Below are 20,620 nucleotides of genomic sequence, written 5' to 3'. Positions count from 1 at the left end.
ACAGGCTGTTAGCTCTTTATGGGCCATGATGCCCTCCTAGGGAATTAATCTGATTGGGATCTGGTGGAAGTTTTTGCCTGAATGAAACTGTTATAAAGACAGATGGTCCTAAACTTCCTTTTTAAAGCTACTTGGGTCAGATGAGATTGCATTTGGGGATCTTTAGCAGATCGGTTCTGGACCATACTTATCAGGTATATTGTATCTGGAAAAGGAAAAATCTTAGCAACACTGTGCAACAGGAGAGCAGAAAGACAGGACATAAAAGTCTACACTTTGAAAAAGTTCTCAGATTCAGTGAAAAGCGCTGGAACGGGGAAACGTGGCAGAAGACTGTAAAGTTAATAAGTTGTGTAGATAGAATGTATTCAGGCCTCCATGTTATATTCCTTGTGCAGAATTTTGACATTGATGTCTATTCTGCTTTCCACCAATTCATTTTTTCACCCACCCGTCTTCCTTACCTGTTTTATACACGTCTGGATAGGTCGCTAGGTCACAAAGCTAACAAGCGGTAACACATTCACTCACACATGCACTCACCCCGTGGGCAATTTTAAGTCAACTATAAATCAAGAGATCATTCCTTTTCTTTGTTACAGGAAGCCATAGCAACAGTGGCGCCGTAGTCCCTGAACAACAAGGTACATTCTCAGTTGTTGCCTTTTTTTAAATCAGCCCATGAATGTAGTTTTTCCTTTCTTTTCCATCAATAATATTTGCTCATTGTCACATAATTTCGATATAATTTATCGGTTAACAATATTTGCCTCGCTATGACTCTGTTTCTGATTGGCCCATCAGCCCTCATGCTGCAGGGTAAACATACGTAATATCCAGTCATATCAGTGACAGGTCAAGGCTTTATAATCCCTGGGGAACAGGTAGGATCTCTGGTGTACTGCTGAGATGCACCATCTGGGGGATGAGGAAGAGGGTGTGTACAATCCTGACTGAAACATTAGTGCGTATATGCCTCATTTCCGCATATACCCTTGACTAAACCACTGCCTGGTAATCAGAAAACTACTGCAGGCACAAAGTGAACATGCAAACTCCACACAGAAAGCCTGAGGCAAAAGTGATAAATGTTTTACCAACGTGGTGCCAAAATCCAACCACCTTAACACGAGGTGGTCTCAAACACAATTTAGACAAAGGTTTTGAACCGTTAATGACACACTACTTGAGGTACAGTAATTTCACTTGTGTGCCTCATGAGTTTTACGAGTTTGGTGGCATTTGTCAAAAATTCCAGAGAATGGAGCTCCTTACTTTGGTGTCTGTGTGTCCTCCAAGCGGTTCCCCAGCTGGAATTCGTGGGATTTACTGCGGTGCAGCGCGGTGAAGCCCGGCAGCAGGTGGATGAGCTTGCGGCTTGGCGGAGGGGGCGTTCCGGGGGCCTTCACTTTGTTCCTCCGCCGCATGGGAGGCGTGCCGGGCGGGGTCATGGTGTTGACCACTAAGGGAGTCCGAGGAGGAGTGTGGCCAAAATGCCTCTGACGGGGTGACGGGGGCAGGGATCGATGACCGGATTCCAGAGGAGGGAAGAGCCCTGTGCCAGGGCTGTCGACCGTCAGCCGATCGGCGTACAGAGGGGGGGGCAGGGCCTGGGGGCTGTGGCACATGTGCTGGTTGTACTTGGACTGAACTTTGGGGCTTTGAGAGAGCTGGAATCGAATCCACTGACTGGCCTCCGGCTGGCACACCGGGGTGTTTTCCTTGCCGGATTCAGAGGTGGGCCACTGGATGGACCAGTCCTGTTTCACCTGGCTCCCTGTTGACAAATTGAAACAAAAAAAAAGAAGAAGAAAAAAAATCACTTGGCTGTGACACAATGAACACTTTTAGGTTTCGTGCAAACTACAAAGCCATGCATGAAGTGTTAATTACCGCTGCCAATGTCCTGATCTGTCTCTGTACCTCAAGCTATGGAGCGATGTTGCTCACAGCTGTTAGAAAACGACCTTTGAAAAACTTAACAGGAACCATTACTCTACAGACCTCATTATTTTTGCTGGAGCTGCTTTGTAATGATGAATTATGCCTTTTAAAAGCAAACTGTGATCTTCAAAAAAAAAGAAAGAAAGATTCAATCTGAAGTCCAAAATTGTTTCCCACACAAAGAGCACCTACATAGGTGAAACCTCAAACAGTGGTATGATGGAAAAAAAATCAAACCACTAAGATTAATGACATATTAAAGAGAATAAATGGATATTTAACTGTAGTTGGTATATATAAATGATTTGGATAAACCTGTGTGCGTAATATAAAATATCAAGTGAAAGCAAATTGGTTCCCCTTGTGCATTTAATACTAAAACATCCATTAGCACCATCTCTTGATTGCGACAGTAGCTGTTATCCTGGCAGCAGGCAGACATTTACAACAAGCTAATGTGCTCAATTTGCGTAATGAAGAATTTACTTTGCTGTTATCTGATGTGAACGTATTAGTAGTGCAGTGGCGTTCGAATATGCTGATGTGGAGCAGATTAGGCATCAGCGAATGGAACGAGAGCAATGACAGAAAAATGACAACAGAAGAGGGCAAAGCTGCATGAGTCATAATACATATACTTTTCGCCGAAACTAAACTTTCAGTGGAATGACAAAGAAAGAACAAAGGAGGTAAAAAAAAAAAGAAAGAAGGGAAAAAAGCTTGAATGTGAGCAGCCAAAATGATTGTTTTTGAGCTCAGATGACAATACTTTACCTCCGTTACTGTGCAATTTATCCTCCTCAAGTTGTTCTTCAGAAAGAAACAAAAAAAAAAAAATAATGTGTGTTTATTGATCTGGAAGAGAAACAGCTGAAATGGTCTACAGTGGTCTGCTTGTCTTTCCATCTGCACTTATGCATTGCCTAAAGGGTGTTGAGGAAAACAAAACATAATATTGGTAGAATTGATCCTGGACACACTTAAGATGCAGATGCTGCTCCTCATGCTCGACTGAGTCTGCGTAAAACTGACCTCACAGGCTTCAAAAAACTTCTATTGACCGACGTTAATGCAATTCTATTTTCCCTTCCTTTTGTGTATGTCATTATCTCTCCTCCCTGTGACATGTCTCCAAGGAACTACGAGCATCAAAAACACAAACTTCAAACGCAATATCAACACAAGCAACATCAAATGAATCAAGAGAAATATGTGCCGTAAAGCGTCCCAGCTGAATTGCAAAACTTAAAGGGAAGGCGAGGCGGGAGTCAGCGGCTTTTTTCCTGTTTCGTAATGTGAAGAAGAAGAGGCCGCAGGGAACGCTGAGCTGTATGAAGAGACAACTCCAACACACGAGGGATGCGATACATGCGGGTTTTCAAGAGTCCCATTTTGTTATTATTTTAAGTATTTTAAGTTGTCTCAGTGGATGGGATTACAGGTTTTTATTTGTTTGCCACGGGTCATGTTCAGTGCTTCTGAAACAAAACTTATTCTCCTGTTTTTTTGTTAAGAGAAATAGCTTCCAGCTCACAAAATGCCAATGACTGCTTCTTTATTGGGCTGTATCTTTTTCTTTTCTTTGTCTTTGAACTAGAAAGACGTGTGGAAGCCTTGGCGCAATCTGTAATAAAGAACGTCTAAAATGGTCTCTCTGTTTTGGCCAAATAAAGTAAAAAAATTGAATGGATGGTTGTAGGAATGAATGGATTGATTCACAATATTATATCATTTCAACTTTTGAAAAGTGTGTAGGAAATTGATTTCTTTAAAATCTTTCCACATCAATGTCAACCAAAAATATGCAGACTTGAGCGATGTTGAGCAATAACCTTGTTTGAGTCTAAATCATTTCAATGAGTACCAGTTGCAGAAGAGGGGAAGTCAGGTAAATGAACAGAAGCTAAAATACCTATCACTCACTTGTATGTCTTGATGATTTTAAAATATCATCTTTAAGAACATTTATTGTGCAAGAAAGAATCAAATGTTCATTAGAAGTGCCAACAACTCATGAAGGATTTACTTATATTTCTGCATAACTGAATGAATAAATCAATGTATCACAATCAAACAAAGCAGTCGGTAATAATTTTCTGCTTTCTTGATGTCGATTCCAATCAGTGGAGCTGGTGTTGTGTTGGTTGTCATGGCAGCCTGTTGGTTTTCAGCTCAACATGCCACATGGTTACGTATCCCCCTGCTCAGAATATGTCTCTGTGTGAGAAAAAAAACAAAATGAAAAACAGAGCAGTCTGAAGATCTGCAGGCAGACCACCTTATTGTCAGTCGTTTTTTGAATTGACATGTACCTTCAAAGAAAGCGCTGTAGATTCACACCTCTGCAAATTAGCCAGGTTCTCTTAAGTCGAGCAGGAGACGCCGCTGTGCCCTTCAGTGTGAACGGCTGACAGCCACACTCACATAATTGTGTCTGAACCCAAACCTCACCCCCACTAAAACCCCTCAGATCGCCATCGAGATGCAGGAGGGATGAGTGGGCCTCAGAGAGTGCTTGTCCACCAATGCAGAAATAGATGAGGTGGGGGTGGGGGGGTGGTCAATGAGACCTCCTTTATTAGCAGAAATCAAAACCACGACAGGCCACTCGGAAAAGTTGAGCTGGACCCATTATGGTCCTTAATGAACAGCCAGTTAAGGGGTCACACCACTGAGGCCGATGGCACCGCTGGGAGGCAACAGGAAGCTGATTGCTTTCAGGCAGGTCGAAAGGCGTGAAATGCCTGAACCATTTCTCGTCATTGGCTTTCCTGTTGTAAAAGCCAGAATGGAATTTAAACTTCTTCTCTGAACATTTAAATCTCCTAACAATCACAGGCTCAATCAGAACCTAAAGAGATGATAGTATCGTTATTATCTCGGCAGAGCACTTTGCTCTCTGGCTGATTGGAGGTACCGGGTTTCCAAAAGTAGAATATGAGGCAGAGATCTGAGTTATCATGCTCCTCTCTTGTGGAACCAATGCCTAATTTGAAGCCAGGTGGATAACAGCATCTTTTTGAGAACAGACTTGAAATTTTCTAATATGCTCAAGTCAGCATGGGCAAGTTAATCTGCTTTAAGTTTAGACTGTTATGAGACCTTCAACCATCTCCAGACCGCATGACTTTATCAGTCTTATAAACTCATTAGTTGACACAATGGGCTCTAAATTGACGGCGCAACTTGGCGATGATCAGCGGCGGAGGCAGCGCATTCCTATTTTCGACAGGCGCAGAAGAGGGTGTCTGGCAGGTCCGCTGCACTTGCGCCGAGATGGGCGTGGCGGCGCACCAGGGGGAGGGGTCGACAGAATCAGCTGGGCGCAGTGATAGTTTCGTGCAGAAGGTGTGAGCAGGCTGGGGAGCGGAGGATCTAATGACACTGACAGCTTGTCAGTGTCATGAAAGATACACACAATCACTCATGAACCACATAATTGTTTTTATTATCTTCTTTAGCACTAGAACATCCAAGACAATCTGACAGACCATTTGGGTTTTTAGAATTCAAATAAATCTGTTAAAAATAATTCCCCTGTCCTCTAATTCTTTGACTTTTCCTAAATATGTGTCTTGTATGTTTTTCTGAAGCAAATAAGGTCCTAACAATAACACAGATAATATTACAAAGCATTTATACCTCCAAAGGCCAACAGTGGTCTGTGAGACTTATTATTTATTTATTTATTTATTTATTATTATTATTATTATTATTATTAGACTGATTAAAATGATGCACTTCACGGGGCTTTTTTTTCTTCTGTGATTGATTTGTTTTGGTTCATGCGCGCATCTGAACAGGGGGCTAGCTCTGACAGCAGACAATCAGACAGATGACCAAAAATATCAAGCAAATCCCAAAAGAAAGATAGTAAAAACAGGCATAAATAAGAGATATAAGGTGGAAGAAGCTTTAGCAATGATACAGGAGGTCAGTGAGGGGGAATCGGATGGCGGAGACGTGTCGGACATCAGCGATCTTGACTGGAGTGAAGAGGAGGAATGTTCTGAATCAGAGTCAGAACAGTCGCGGGACAAACAGCGAAACAAATATAATGCTGCTGCCCCAAAAATACCCGACCGACCTCCAGCTGCTGTACAGTCCAGCGTAGAACCTGCAGTGGCGCATGGAAGCGCTCACGCGTCACCTCCAGGTAGAGAATTACTGTAGGCTGCTGTCAGTTTACAACTAAATAATAATAACATAAAATGGTGTAAAATTATTATTATTATTATTATTATTATTTAAACTAATGTAATAAATCTGAGCACAACAGTGAACACGGTATTGACAGCAGGGGCACTGCAGCGTCTCCAGATGTGCCAGTTACAGATTCAGGTAAAATATTATATCCTCCATTAAAGTACAGCAAACCATGTATTTTTCGTTTCCAAAAATTAATTTTAGAACGAACATATTTTCTGAATAAATACCTTTGTCCTGTTGAGCCTGCAGTCCCAGAATAAAATGAGCAGGGTGAGGATGGGTCGGTGTGGGAAGGTGTCCGTCCTGGTGCGCAACCGGGGAGACTTATTTTACTAATTTTAATATGTTCTTGATTATTATTGACAGTTAATAATACAACTATTTTGTGTGTGTTGGCGTGTGTGTGCGTGTGTATCAGGGAAACGAGTGCGCGGAGTGTGAATGAGAGGTACGCTGCGCAAATGCGCACTGTAAAAAGTTCAATACATTTTAAAACCTGATTTTAGGCATTAATAAAGCAGATATGAGGCAGACGTTTTGCTGATCCACTTGATTTAATATTTTGTTTCTTTACCTTAATTTCTAATGCATTAGATTACAGAAAAGCAACCTGTTGGTGTGCTCCTGCGCAAAAACACTGCATATGACAGCCTGGCTGACCATAGTGGCCTTTGGAGGGGGGTAAGAATGCTGGCAACACGTGAAGCAGAGTGGAGGACGGAGCAGATAGCAGATGTCGCCACCATTCTCTCATAAATGATTATCCTTCGTCTGGGATGGCCGGAATGCCATGTGTGTGATAGGAATTACAGGGAATCATTTCAGAGGACATCGATCTGATGACAACTGAACCAGCAGTCCTAAGTAGACTCACCCAGCTCCGCTGTGCAGCTGCGCTGAGTGATTGGCACCTGTAATTCTTTGTGCTTTCCCAAATGTATCTTTAAGAGTTATGATGCACACAAATAAAAACAGATTTTCCCTTTCCCTACAAAGTCTGTATGTAGCCGCTAAATGCAGGGTATCTGCATTTTTATTTCATTTGTCTGGCTCCCCAAGCTCTACAAGAGATTATTTATTTCAAAATGCAGTCATATACATTGTTGCTTCACTATGGTTTAGTATTGAGGCCAGGAAATAAAATGTATTTCATCATGTTAATGTAGCAGTGTCCTTCTTTGAAAAAAAGGAGAGGTGTTCATTTGATTGGTCAAATTGCGCTCAGCTGGGTTAAACCCACTTTCTCTCCTCTCTCTTGCGCCACCTGCGCCGGTGGGCGGGATGGAGGCGTGACTGCGCCTGGTTCACGAAATTGGGACAATTTTCTGGACACGCCCCGTTGACTTTATCCGCCGACGGCGCACTCTGCCCTCCGCTGACAGCGGGCGGATTCAGCGCAGTCAGCGAAGTTAGAGCCCAATGTGTGACACGGATTTGGGTCCGACAACATGTTTCCCACCATGACGACGCTGGCTGCATCAATTGTCGACACGCAAGGACAATCACAATGCTGCACAGTCACAATTTCACAGACATCCCAGGAGCTGCGTGATACGTTATGTAAACAAGTCTCCATGCTGTGTAGTGAAATGGACATCATGGGCTAACGCACGGCGGCCGCACGACCATGACACTCGCCATTTCGTCACTCTATCACGACACAAGACCATAGATCTCAAGCGTAATTGATAGATGTCATCACGACGGCCCATCTTCTTGGACATGGCAGAAATCTGAGGGCATGGCCGCCATCATTCAAAGGAAATGTATTTCTCTGTTCACTCTACGTAGATTTATGTGTTGCTACTGCATGTCTTTAACTTTATGTTTGTTTCCCGTCGTCTGTCCTCTGTTTGTACTTCCTGCAGTGATCTTCGGCTGTGAAGTTACAAGTCTGTGATCTGTTCCTTCCTCCATCGGTCTGCAGGGAATTCAAGCTGTTTGTTGTCCTTTTCTGTCTCACTATCCCTGAACACTCTAACCCTCTGAGTCTGGACATTCTGGAGGGATCCTCCTCTTCAAAGAGTTTTTTTTATTCCACTGTTGCCTGTGCTTGCTGGTGTTAGGTGTTTTTTTGCTGGGGTTTTTGAAATGTAAAGTGCTTTTAGATTACTATCTTATAATTGCAGCTGTACAAATAAAACTGAATTGAAAAGTGAACACGCAGAGCACGTTTGAGACACTCATTCAAAAAAAAGTGGTAGTTTTTTTGAAAAAGTCAGCCAATCACCTTCAATTTAAACTTTGAGCTTCCCTTTGGTAATTACACCCATGCATCACTTTTAAATACTTTTGACAGTGCCAGTCAAGCTGAAACCTGAGCGAAATATCTCTACAGGAGGAGCAATGAACTTGAATCCCACTCGTGAAGCTGTTGCTTCAAGTAATGAGTCGATTCATGAAGTGCGCCAGTATCTTAGCAACTGCTTCAGCAAAATAGTAACAGGACCTGACTTTATGAATTTCTTGTTTCACATTATATCACCTAAGCAAAAGGCCCGAGGCAAACCAAAAACAGTTCCACGCTAAATGAGAAGAACAATACAGGATGAGCACAAACCCCTTTGAGACTTGTGAATTAAGTTCATTTGTGTGCCTTGTGCTTGTTAAAAAAGTACATTCAGAAAGTTGCTTTGATATGAAAATAAAATATACGTCAGTTCTTCTAATTTGTCCCATCCTCCAGGGTCGTAAAGTGTACAGTCGCACTCTGCTGATATCAAGGCTTGATTATCCTCAATCACTTTAGGTGAAAGCATTCCTACATCACATTAGCATTCTGCATTTTCTTTTTCTTTTTTATTCGCTTTCTTTCAAATGCATTAAGCCTCATTTAAAAAACAAATGCAATGGTGGAAATACATTTTAATTTTTAACTGTGCAAATGATCATCAGAGCTGTGTTCAGGCAATCAATACCTCAATCACCAAAAAAGATGTACAAATGCATAATCATCTGGACCTTTTCGATGTTGTTCTACTCTAATTAGCTCCAAATTAGCAGGAATACTGTCTGCAAAGCAGAAAAGAACGAAATTCTGTTTTGCTGAAGGAGAAAATTAGCAATTTTAGATGTGATATGTAGTTAAAGCTGGACCTCGAAAGCTAAAAATGAAAATACGTTTTGTTGCTAATGCTCATTAGTGCTGATGAAAGTATTTCTAGATAGATAGAAAGATAGATACATAGATAGATAAATTATTTTGGGGCTATATTGGTGCAAAGTGCATCAATTGATGTGACAGAGATACAGCCATAGAAAAAAGAAAAGTCCCTGCAAAAAGTGCCAAGAAATGACCGTATTGTACTTGACACCATTTAAATAAAGCTGAATTTAATTGAGTGGTCAGCTGTGTTGTACATATGGGTGGAGAGGGGGTCTGCAGCTTTTTCTTTATGTCAATTGGGAGGCTTCCAAGAAAAACAAGCTCGGAAACCACACCTTTAATAGTTTAATAGCCTTCGAAAAAAACGTTAAAAAAAAAAAAATTGTTATATTAAGAAAGTATTTTGTGCTGCATTGACGTGATAAACCTCAGTCCATCCACTCCTGTAACACTTATTTGTACCAAAACAATCACAGAAGTCATTTCAGATATTATCAACTCCCAAATGCATTCAATATTTATGACTAAAATACGAGTAAAATAAAATCAATTTAGATGTTTTAATTAGCTCTGCAGATCTTCAGCTTATCACCACATCTATTAATGGAAAATCTTAATACGTGCATGAAGAAAAGTCATAAATTCATAAAAACAACAATTTTGGAGCCTTTAACAATCAGGGGAGTGCATAATGCCAGTGTTCTTATCTGTAGGAAGAAAGTGAATAAAAAAAATGTAAAAATTCCCCAAAACACTTGGTTTTATCAAACCCTTCAAGACTATTTTGTTCCATTAGATACTGCCTGCTGTCGCACTGCCCCATCCTCACAACACACCTGAAGCCTTCGCGACGGCGCCTCCTCTGCAGTGACCGATGCAAATAGCGCACAAATAATGGGACGATCTTAAAGCACGGAGGAGCTTTGAGAAAAGCTGATAACAGCCTCATAATTGCACTAATTACCTGAGGATGTGCTGCTTCTTTAGGCTAAATGGCAGGGAAATGCCAGCAGGACAGAGGCTGGCCTATCTCGCTGCCACTGTAAACAGGATCTGGTGAAAAGGGCAATGGCTGTGTTCAATAGATGCACTGCCCCCTTTTTTAATCACCACTCTTTTGAGTTGAGGGGAGTGTAATCAGTGGGACTCAAAGTTTGACTCCGCTAATTAGTTAACGGCCTATAAGGACCACCCGGGAGCGCTCAGGAAGACGGGAGTCGGGTCGGGGGGGGGGGGGGGGGGGGGGAATCGGTCAATGCTTCTTCTAGTCTTTTTCCTTCCCTGTGTTGCACTGGCTTTTTTCCTCTCGACGTGAAAACATTTCTCCCCCACCTCCCGTTGTCATTGTCTATTTTCAACTGTATTTCCTCTCATGTTATTCCCTCGCTTCACTTGACTCTCCTACACATCTTCTTTTCAGTCCCGTTTTTCTGGGATGTTCTCTGCCTCCCCCTCCGGTTCCTTTTCTTCTTCGTTTTGTTTGCTGGTGGCATTTGAAGCCAATTAGGTGTTCATATGCATGTAAACTTGTCTCTGGTTGGGGCAAAGATGCTGTTCAAGGGGATGGGTGGGGGGGGGAAAGGGGAGGCAGACTCCAGATCAACTTTTTTTTATTTTTAGCCTGACAAACAGAAGGAAGCGGTTGAGAATTTTTCCTGATGAAAATGTTTGTATGCCCGTGTGTGTGTGTGTGTGTGTGTGCGCAGTGGGGGGGGCTCGTCTAGAGGGGCGGGCTGGGTAATGTGTGTATATTGCGGCACAAAGGACCGACCGGCTGCCTCCGAATTGTATGACTCATCCTCATTGCAACTCGTGGACCGCAATCCCAAGAGCCTGTAGTGAAAAATTCTATTAACTTGCATTTGTTTCCTTCCTCCCCCATTACCTCACAGAGCCACATACATTCACTTATTATGCGTCGCCGCTGCTCCGATTATGTGATACACAAACTGCCAAGATTGTAAGAGTATGGATTGTCCACGTCTGCCAATTTCGGCATAATTCCTGATGACTCATAAACTGGAGCAACATATTTTTCTTTGTGGGGGGAAAAAAAACACACAAAAAAAAACATGTGCATAAATCTGTAAATCCTTCTCTCTGCTTTCATTCACAGCACTCGATTATATATGTGCACTTTCGTAAGAACCTCCAGATTATCAAGAGAAATATAGAAGTCTTTAAAAAAGGTCCAAGATGTGAGAACGTCCTCCGCTCGCTGCCTGATGGCGTGAAAGTGCTGAAACGCTCTCATGTGAAGGTTTAACCCTTCCGAACATTTGCAAGTCTGTTGCTCTTGCAGGAGATAGAAATGTTTCACAATCCCACAGACGCACAGAAGTGTGCAGATGTAACAATATTTTGAAGCTGTAACACATTTCGCTCACTCTCTCTCGCTCTCTCTCTCTGGAATGGGAAGAAAGCCTGATGCGCGCCCCGAGTCTCTCGGCTGAAAAGTGCCTCTCGCCGCTCTGTGTGGTCGTGTCGCTGTGGTGCATTCGCACATCTCCAGCGAGCGAGCCCCCTGGTTGCAGAGCCCATTAGTGGCTCTGTGTGGCCAGGCCCTGTTTTTGGAGAGCCGAGAGAGAGAAAGAGGCTGAAGCTGCAAAACCACAAAAGAAAAAGGACTTAATAATACAAATGGAGAAACAAAGACTGCAGGGAGCTTTGCTTTGAACTCAGAGGTGAGATCATGACTTTCTTCTTAGGAGTTTTAATGCCAACTCCAGTGTCAGTTTGAACAAATACGTCCAAAAGAAGGAGGGATGCTGAGTGAAACAAATCAAACAAAGAGCACTGGTGGAGTCTCAGTCACGCTGTGAAATCTTGTCCCATCTCAGATGCGAGAAGAGCAATCGTGACAATGAAAACTGAGACATTGGTTCAAGATCTTACAACCAGAGGCCACCTTAAACAATCTGCTGATAGAGTCAAAAATGTAACAACTACTGCTTCGGTGCACAAAACAATGTGAATGCTGCTACCAGCTACTTCTGCTTGTAACAAATAGCATGCAGCAGAAAATTTTGCAAAATCACACCTAAAGGGCGATTCATGTTTTTATGTCTGACTGTTTACAGTTAGAAAAACAAGAACTATATCTCAAATTCAGGTTAGTTTTATTATTTTAACCAAATGTGATGTAGGAATTTAATTAAACATCAGTACATGTCTGAACAAGCCCGAAATTGGTCAGCCGTATTATTATTGTAATTTTTTTTTTTTTTTTTTTCAAATTATGTTTTTTTGGAAAAGTCCAATCAAGCATGGGACCTTTTCACAGTGATCTGATTAAAAAGAAAAACTGAGGACATTACAGGTACAGTTTATGGTTAGAAACATGTGTTTGAGTTGCTGTAATTGGTGAAAAACTGACAACAAGCCTCTGCTGGTAATATCACTTTTCTCCACAAGATGGTGCAGTGAGTCAGTCGCGACAGTTCGATGAAACACTGTGAAACAGCGGAGTTTTCGGAGTCACTCTCTTACACACACTCTCTTACACAGAAATCACACAAACGCTGACAACTGTATCGTCAGCATGTTGAGTCACTAGTTGGTGCTGTTGGTAGTTGTGTGCTTGCACACTCAGATTTTTCACTTGAAAACATTATTATGTAAACGGGGCCTGGAGCTCTCTGGTCCCCCCAGAGGAGCCCACCCCACCTCCCTCCACCCTGAGAACCACAGCGCTGCAGGGACTGGCCACCACCACAAAATCCATTAAGGTTGGACTAATGCAATTTATATGAATGTTGTGGTGATGGTTAGTCAAACGTACATCTGAAGTGGAGAGGTAAATCCGCTGATGAGTATAACGAAGGGAGCTTTGAGGACTCCTTCTTACTGAAAACGGAGTTCAACTGAAAGTGTTTCCCTAGTTCAAAAACAGTAATAAGAATTTATGGAGATGGAGGCTTGTGAAAGATGCAAGTGCCGTTGTAAGAAAACTGCAACCATCTAACTGTTGTAATAAGACAACACAGATCAAAAGTTTTTGAAAAAAGAAAAAGAAAAACATTAAAAGAAAAAAGAGAGCGTAGCCCACCATGAAAACTAAAGTTAAGCCAGTAAAGTCAGGAAAGAATTTTCCCTCTGTTGGTTCCACTGTCCTGGATCTATCCACAGCGTGATTTAAAAAAAAGAAAAAAAAGAGAGAATCTTTTTCTTTTTCATGGGAAAGACCGCTGCTAGGTAACTAGATGCTGGACATTTTTTAATTAATGTCGCCTGCGCCAATCTTGAACTACCTGTGGAACACTGTGTTCCACAAAGAATGTGGTGAACTCTGAGCAGTCAAAAGTGCAGGACACTGTTTACCTGTAAAAATGCAGCAGAAATACCTCCAGAGAAAATATATGTACATAGCTCGTTCTTGACTTTTTCCCCACGCCTTGCCTTTTTTCGCATTCCTTGAACATGTTCAATTTATTACAACTGTCGTGGCTGGAGTCGTGTCCACCGCTGAGGTTCCAGACAGTGATGGAGCATGGAGAGAGAGAAAGGTCTCCAGAGATGTCTGACGCCCCTGGTCCCAGCTGGACTGAGGAAACACCAGGCTAAAATACCTGTAAGTCAGTCTGCCCCCAAACTCTATTCAAGTGACAAGACAAAGAGAAATATAAAGCGGGAAGCGAGCGGCTTTCAGGAAGACGGAGCGAGCGCAGGGGCCTTCAGAGAGACGGGGAGCATCTGGAGAGGGCAGCTGAGCACCAACACTGCCTGGTATTAAGGCGGCGCAGGAATAAAAAAGGAATAAACGGTCCGTCGGCAAGTCGACAGCTAAGTCAAAGCTCCTTGAAATAAAATACTGCTTTAATAAAGTACAGTTTTGTTGAGGGCACATTGAAGAAATACTACCCGTCAAGTTAATTTGCTTAATGATTCAGTGGAGTCTTCCAACTGAAAGGACATCTGTTACAGAGCGTGTGTGTGTGTGTGTGTGTGTGTGTGTGTGTGTGTGTGTGTGGGAGTAGAAAGGAAATAGATATGCTGTCAAAAGGGTTTACAAAAGGTTGTTACTAAACCCACCGGCCCCAATCACAGCGAGGCTCTACTGCCCCCTTCTGGTTCACACGTGTTGTTGCCACATGTGGCGCTGAAGCTCTGAAATGTAATAGCGGTCCGATGGTGCCACCTGGTGGCCAATGGGGGAATGACACAAATAAACTTGTGTAAAACAATCACATCACATTAAAAACTGTGACTCCTGAAATCTGCTCAAGATGAATTCATCTCCTTCAAAGAGGTGCCTTTTATTGTTTGCATGAGCGACTGTTCCCACTCTGCATCACTCAAGTTGTTGTTCTTTCCTTGTTTTGTCTAAAAACAGTGACTGAAAGTGTATTTTGTGCAACACGGTAAAGATTTTTCATGGTATGTCCACAAGCATCTTTTTTTCCAATGGTAAAAAGTAAAAGCTGAAATGTTCAATTGCATGAATATATCACTAATTGTCAACTGAATTAAAAATGAACTATTCAAACAATATCCTTAATTTTTTGATCTGTGACAGCTGTAGTTTGACCCTCTCTTTTATAATTCATGTGAGAACTAATAGAGACTGATGTCACCAGAACTTTCTGGAAACTGATGTCAGGATCTTTGTCTTAGAAAGAGGAAACTTTCACATCTTCAAAAGTATAATTTTATTTCTTTTAAGAAAGGAATACTTAAAGTATCCTATATCATTGTATTGAAAGAGGGAGGAAGATGATGGGGAGTGTCAAGATTTTAAAATGACATGAAATAATAATTTTTTAAAAATGTTTTAACGCTTTTAGAAGCTGATAGATTTAGGGTTCATACAATTACTGTACCGTACCTGTGGCGGTACCAGTACATACTACGGAGTGGAAACAAGACTTAAACGGCATCAAAAGTTAATATACAAGGAGAACGGCTGGTCAGAAAACCAAGTGGCTGGAAGATTTGGTGACAAACACTTATTGTAGTTATATCCAAAATCCAAACCAAAGTTAAATTATTCATTTTAAAATTGTTGCAAAGTTAAATCATCAATTCAGAAAGAAGTGACAGAGCCTTACAGTGTGGGCAATGCTTCCAGACTTACTGTGAAGCCAGAGAAGATGTCCTATCATTATGTCTCATGATTATAAATTATTAAATTGCAAAAACTTTTTCTTATTTAGAATTGAAAATAGAATAAAAACAATACATGAAAGTTTCAAGTAAACATATTCCTTAATTCTTGCTTCACAAAACTTATTTCAGCTAATGTTTATAGAATCTGGTCTTCTCTTTTGGTAAATTCTTAAAAAAAAAAACTTGTTTTTTTCTGCTTTTTGCTCCTTTGAGATTGAGCTTCAACTTTGTGGTTTCAGCGATGGACTGTTCACATGCAGTGGCGAATTTCACCACAGGATCATGTTCTGATCTAAAACCCTTTAGTTTTCAACCTTAAACACACAGATGTCTCAGGAAACGGAGTTCTTTAGCAAAATAACAACAATAAAAATAAAAAGGAACATCTTAATTCTCAAATAAAATATGGCTCATTTAGACATCCCACTCTGAATATGTGTTTATACTGAAATGTGATGGAAATAGAAACCCTGTAGATAGATAGATAAACAGATTTCTTTACATCCAATTTTTTAACCAGCTTGTATTTTTCAAACAATCACAATTTTTCTTGATGGTTCTGTTGATTTTCTGTTTATTACCTGTTTGAAATAAATGTAAATCACTTATTCAATCAATGTTTGATCGTGTTGATTAAATCCCTCAGGTTGGTGCAGTGTTGTGTTAAAAAGCACAAACCTTTAATGGTTGGAGTGTTTCGCGTTAAATCCTCTCTCAGCTTTTCTCAGATGCCATTTTTGATCCATTCATGCTGCAGGACTGTCTGAATGATTCAGGAACTTCAAACACTCAACAATTCCCAAAGAGGAAGTTTAAATGAGTCGTACACTGCAGTACTGTTTTTTCCTAATAATGCCCCAAACATGTTGTATCCAGAGGGATTGTATTCAAATTTGTATATACAGATGTTCTTATAGTACCCTCCACTGACAGTGAGGCAGAAGAGGGAATCACACACTTATTTTATGAGGCGGATAGTCGTAGATGAAACACAGCGTCTGTTTATGTCGGGGCCTATTTTTATTCAAGAGCACTTTTGGATGGAGGAGTGTGTGTTCAGTGTGTGTGAGCTCATGCTGGACCCTCACCGAGCTGGTGGGCCTTTCTGAGGCAGGAGAGGGAGGCGTTGAGTCGGGCACACTCCTCTTCGTTGGCGCCGAACTTCTGCAGCAGCTCACACACCTGCTCCTCGCTCATGTCCAGCAGGCCCTCCAGGGTCAGCTCGCCGGGGCTCATCTCCTGGAGACACGCAGCGAACACCACGGCCTCTGCTTAACGGCAGCCTGCGCTTCACGCTCCAGGTTTTTTTTCTTTTTTTTTTGTTTGATTTTGCTACACTGTTGTTCAGGATTTCATGTTTTTTCACTTGTCTTGTGCTCTTTGTGTTTTACCCATAGGTGCGAAAGTGAGTGTGTGTGACAGACCGGTGACCTGTCCCTCGCTCACAGTAAACCTCGACTGACTCCTGCATTAAATAAAGCCATATAGAAGACGAAAGGCTGTCTGGATGGAGGTTCCTGGAAATGGAGGCGTTTCCAAAAGGGTCACCCAGTAGAAAAAAAACAACTAGTACAAGTACAAGCAACTAGTTTGTACAATCATATGCTGATAAGAGAATAATTCTTGTTAGACATTATCAATGTGTGACAAGCTGGTAAGTCTTGCTTATGACTGCAAAGTCCTACTGGACAACAACTCTCGGTCACATCAATAACAAGTACAGGGGCTTACAGCTCCATTCTTTTTCTCTCTGGTAGTTTTTTAATTATTTAGAAGCAAAAAAAAAAAAAAGATAATACTCTGGGAGTCGTTAGTATTTTACGGAAACGGGGTAGGAATAAAACGTAACTACTTGGTTCTGCAATACTTTAGTTAGAAATCACTGATTTTGTTTATGCAGCTTAGGATATCAACTGGTTTTTTTTTTGTTACAACTAGTTTGGTGTGATCAACCTGAAATGTCTTAAAGACATGACTAAAGAGAAACTTATTGGTCATTTAAAAAAAACTACTTTTTTGTTCACTATTTTATCAGCTTTAGCTTTGTGATCCAACAATAAACAATATTACAATAATAATAATAACAATCAACGATTAAACCATAAAAAATAAGACATTTTACCTTTTTACTTCACTTGCAATTCATTTCTACCAGCTTGTTCGTAATTCTATGTGTATTATAAAAAATATCATAATTAGAAATGTCACTGTTTTGTCAATTATTTTATCAATCATAATATATATGGTAAAAGAATTTCTTAATATTTGAATAACTGTAGCAAACAAAAATATATGACAATGCATACTTGAAGTTGTCATGTTTATTATATTCAAACTATAAGGAAGTTTCACAGTTTGAACTGAAGTATAGGAAAAATGAACTATTGAAATTAATTCTAATTTCGGGAGATGCATCTGCTCTATATTCATGATTTGTGACATTACTTATTAGTTTTTTTCTACCCTTCAGTTTAAATGCTGTCCCTGTTGACCCTTTTGTTTCATCTGCCTGTCATGATCAACACTACTTCACATTTTAAAAACGAGGTAAAACAGAGCAGTGACCCCTCAAGTTGGAAATGTAGGCTGAACTGTGGGTGTTCTGGACTTGGACATCTGTCAAACAACTGATAACCTTAAAACACTTATCATAATATTTTTTTAATGCTTTAAACTTTTTATTTTATGTTATGAGTGTACACATAATTGGCAAAGAAAACTGACAACTAATAATTTAAAGCGATGAAATAAGATACGACACGAAACTGACGAATTTCCAGTGCATGTGTTTGGATTGTGGAAGAAAACCAGAACAGCCAGAATGTGACTGAATACGAGTTCTGTATGTTTTTACACTAAGCATCATCCCATACCATGCAGGACAAATGCAAATCATTTAATTTTCTTATATAAGCTGTACATGATGTAATAGTACACAATTCTCCTTTATACCACTGATAATAGTTCGGTCACAGCAAACTCAGAACTGAACTCCGTTTAAGATTCAATTTAATGTAACTGATTCATCAAATAGGTGAAAACGATTCATAGCACTGTCCACATGTTATTAAAGGACGTGCAGTGATAATTTGAGTGGGGTGGGACTTGCAGGGGATTACAAAAATGAGAAAATGAAAACACTTTACCGATTCTGTTGCTGTATTCTCGATTGTGAAAGTAATTCTTTCTTAAAAAGAACTGCATTTGATAATAATCTGAGGAGGATGAAATTGCTAGTTTTCCTCAGCAAATTATACTTTGACCTAATATTATTTTAGCCACATGTTGTCATTTATTTTATCATATTTATGATATTCTATTCTTTCCTTTTTATTTTAATGCTATTAATCATGGAATTCTAGTATTCTGTAGAAAAACGCACATACTAGTAATTTCTTCTCATCTGGGAAGTTTTTTGGTTACAAAATATAACAATATCTAAATAAAGTTATGAGGCCAGGATTGGTGATTTTTCTGGTGGAGAAAAGTTAAACAGCGCCCTCACCTGTGTGACCTCTTTCCTCAAGTTGACGATGCGGAACCAATGTCCGAGGCGAGGGAAGTCCTCCAGCTCGGCACTGCGCTCCTCTAAGGCCACTTTGCACTTACAGGACAGCTGGCGGCTGAAGTATTTCACCAACTTCCCCTGAGAAACAAAGAGGCCAGAGATGAGGGAAAGCCTGCTCCGATGGGAGGTGCTGATCCCTCCTGATCCTGGAGGTCTGCATGGATTCACACTCCAGGCTGTTGTCAGGATTTCTGATCATCTCTGAGTTTTTCCACTGCAACCAGATGCAGTTTTCAGCAGCCATGCAATATTCAGCAGAACACCTGTTCTTGAGAGAAACACGTTAACAAATGACGGCGAGAAGCAGGAACTAAACGGCCAGACGAACTCATTGGAGCTGCAGAAAGCGGTTCTGCACAGCTGTGTAGTGGTAAGCACTTCTGCCTCACTGTGAGAAATCCCCTGGTTTCAATCCAGGCTTCGGTGCAGAGTTAGCATGATCCCCCTGTGCATGTGTGGTCTTTCTCTAGGCACTGGTTTTAGGTTAACAGCTGATTCCAAAAAAGCCATCCTTTCAACTTAAAGCCCTCCAGTGTTTCAGACACTGAGACTCATCCCACAATAATTCACAATAATTAATGCTAAATCAGTGCAACTCTACTCTCACACTGTACGGATCTGTCATTGCAATTTTATGTCTATTAATGGTATGATCACAATTGGCTGCAAGACATCAGAATACGTCAACTGAAAAAATAGCTCTGGTGTTTCGACCAAATTAACCTTAGAGACTGCCGACAAGTAAGAAGCTTTTATTTAAACTGGGTGTCTAGCTTGAGGACAACAGTCAAATCACACCAAAAGAAAAAACATTTTTTAACAGAGTGCTGACTTTACAGTTCAGAAAAGCCTCACATTTGTCCAGAAATCCTTCATTGATAATACAGTAACTGCGACCCGCCTGCTATGGAGAAGAGGAACTCAGTGGTCCCCAGCCTTTGTGTCCCTGAAGTTCCCACGGATCACTCTGCCAACAGCCTCTGTCATCTCTGACTTGCCAAAGCATTGCAGTGAAGCAAAACACTGGAAGACAAATTCACTCTCACTCTATTTTTTTCAGTTCTGCTCTAGATTGTATAAAGCATGATTATCCCTGTTTGATATGTGTAAATCTAGAGCGGGTGTCTCAAACTCATGTTACGTAAAGGTTCACATGCATCACAGTTTAAACTCAAATGGGCCAGTAAACAGTAGCATTTTAATCTACAAATAAATACTGTAACTAGAACTCCAAATCTCCATTTGTTTTAGTGCAGCAAAGTACTCCAATATTGCAACACATCATAAACCTGTAATATGAATTAAAGAACATAATTTTCAACAATATTAGGTCTCACTTCACCATGTGCTTTATAACTTACAGATCATAGTGGATTTTTAAAAGCATAGAACATGTGGTCACATCATGTAGTTTGACCTAAAAAATGTATTAAGCCAGTTCTATCATGGTCATAAAACATTCTCAAATTCTCAAAATAACCCATAATGTACACACATTTTTACATATGTGTAGTAATCCTGAGCACCTGAACTGACTCACCATAATAACAACTTTTTGATATTCTTATATGTCGTGTTATAAAAGAGAGGGCTGAAAAGGCTTGCAATGAACACACATACAAATACATTTTTATGCATGATTACTAAAGCTAAAAATATCTCTTCAGTAAAATTTTTGACACTGAGAT

At 40.7% G+C, this 20,620-nt stretch overlaps 1 protein-coding gene across 1 annotated transcript in view; it reads right to left on the bottom strand.

Annotated features, from left to right (window-relative positions):
• LOC115397797 (kinase suppressor of Ras 2-like) overlaps window positions 1-20,620 on the bottom strand; it is a 115,999-nt gene that overhangs the window by 80,932 nt on the left and 14,447 nt on the right. Inside the window, exons 2-5 of the mRNA XM_030104258.1 lie at window positions 18,870-19,010; window positions 16,453-16,603; window positions 2,719-2,754; window positions 1,276-1,777 (exon numbers count right to left, since the gene is read on the bottom strand). Coding sequence (XP_029960118.1) covers window positions 1,276-1,777; window positions 2,719-2,754; window positions 16,453-16,603; window positions 18,870-19,010 — 830 coding nt within the window. The remainder of the gene's footprint in view (window positions 1-1,275; window positions 1,778-2,718; window positions 2,755-16,452; window positions 16,604-18,869; window positions 19,011-20,620) is intronic.

The sequence above is a fragment of the Salarias fasciatus genome, chromosome 12 (genome assembly GCF_902148845.1).
Source record: "Salarias fasciatus chromosome 12, fSalaFa1.1, whole genome shotgun sequence".
Taxonomy (NCBI): domain Eukaryota; kingdom Metazoa; phylum Chordata; class Actinopteri; order Blenniiformes; family Blenniidae; genus Salarias; species Salarias fasciatus.
This window is presented reverse-complemented; position numbering and strand designations above follow the sequence as displayed.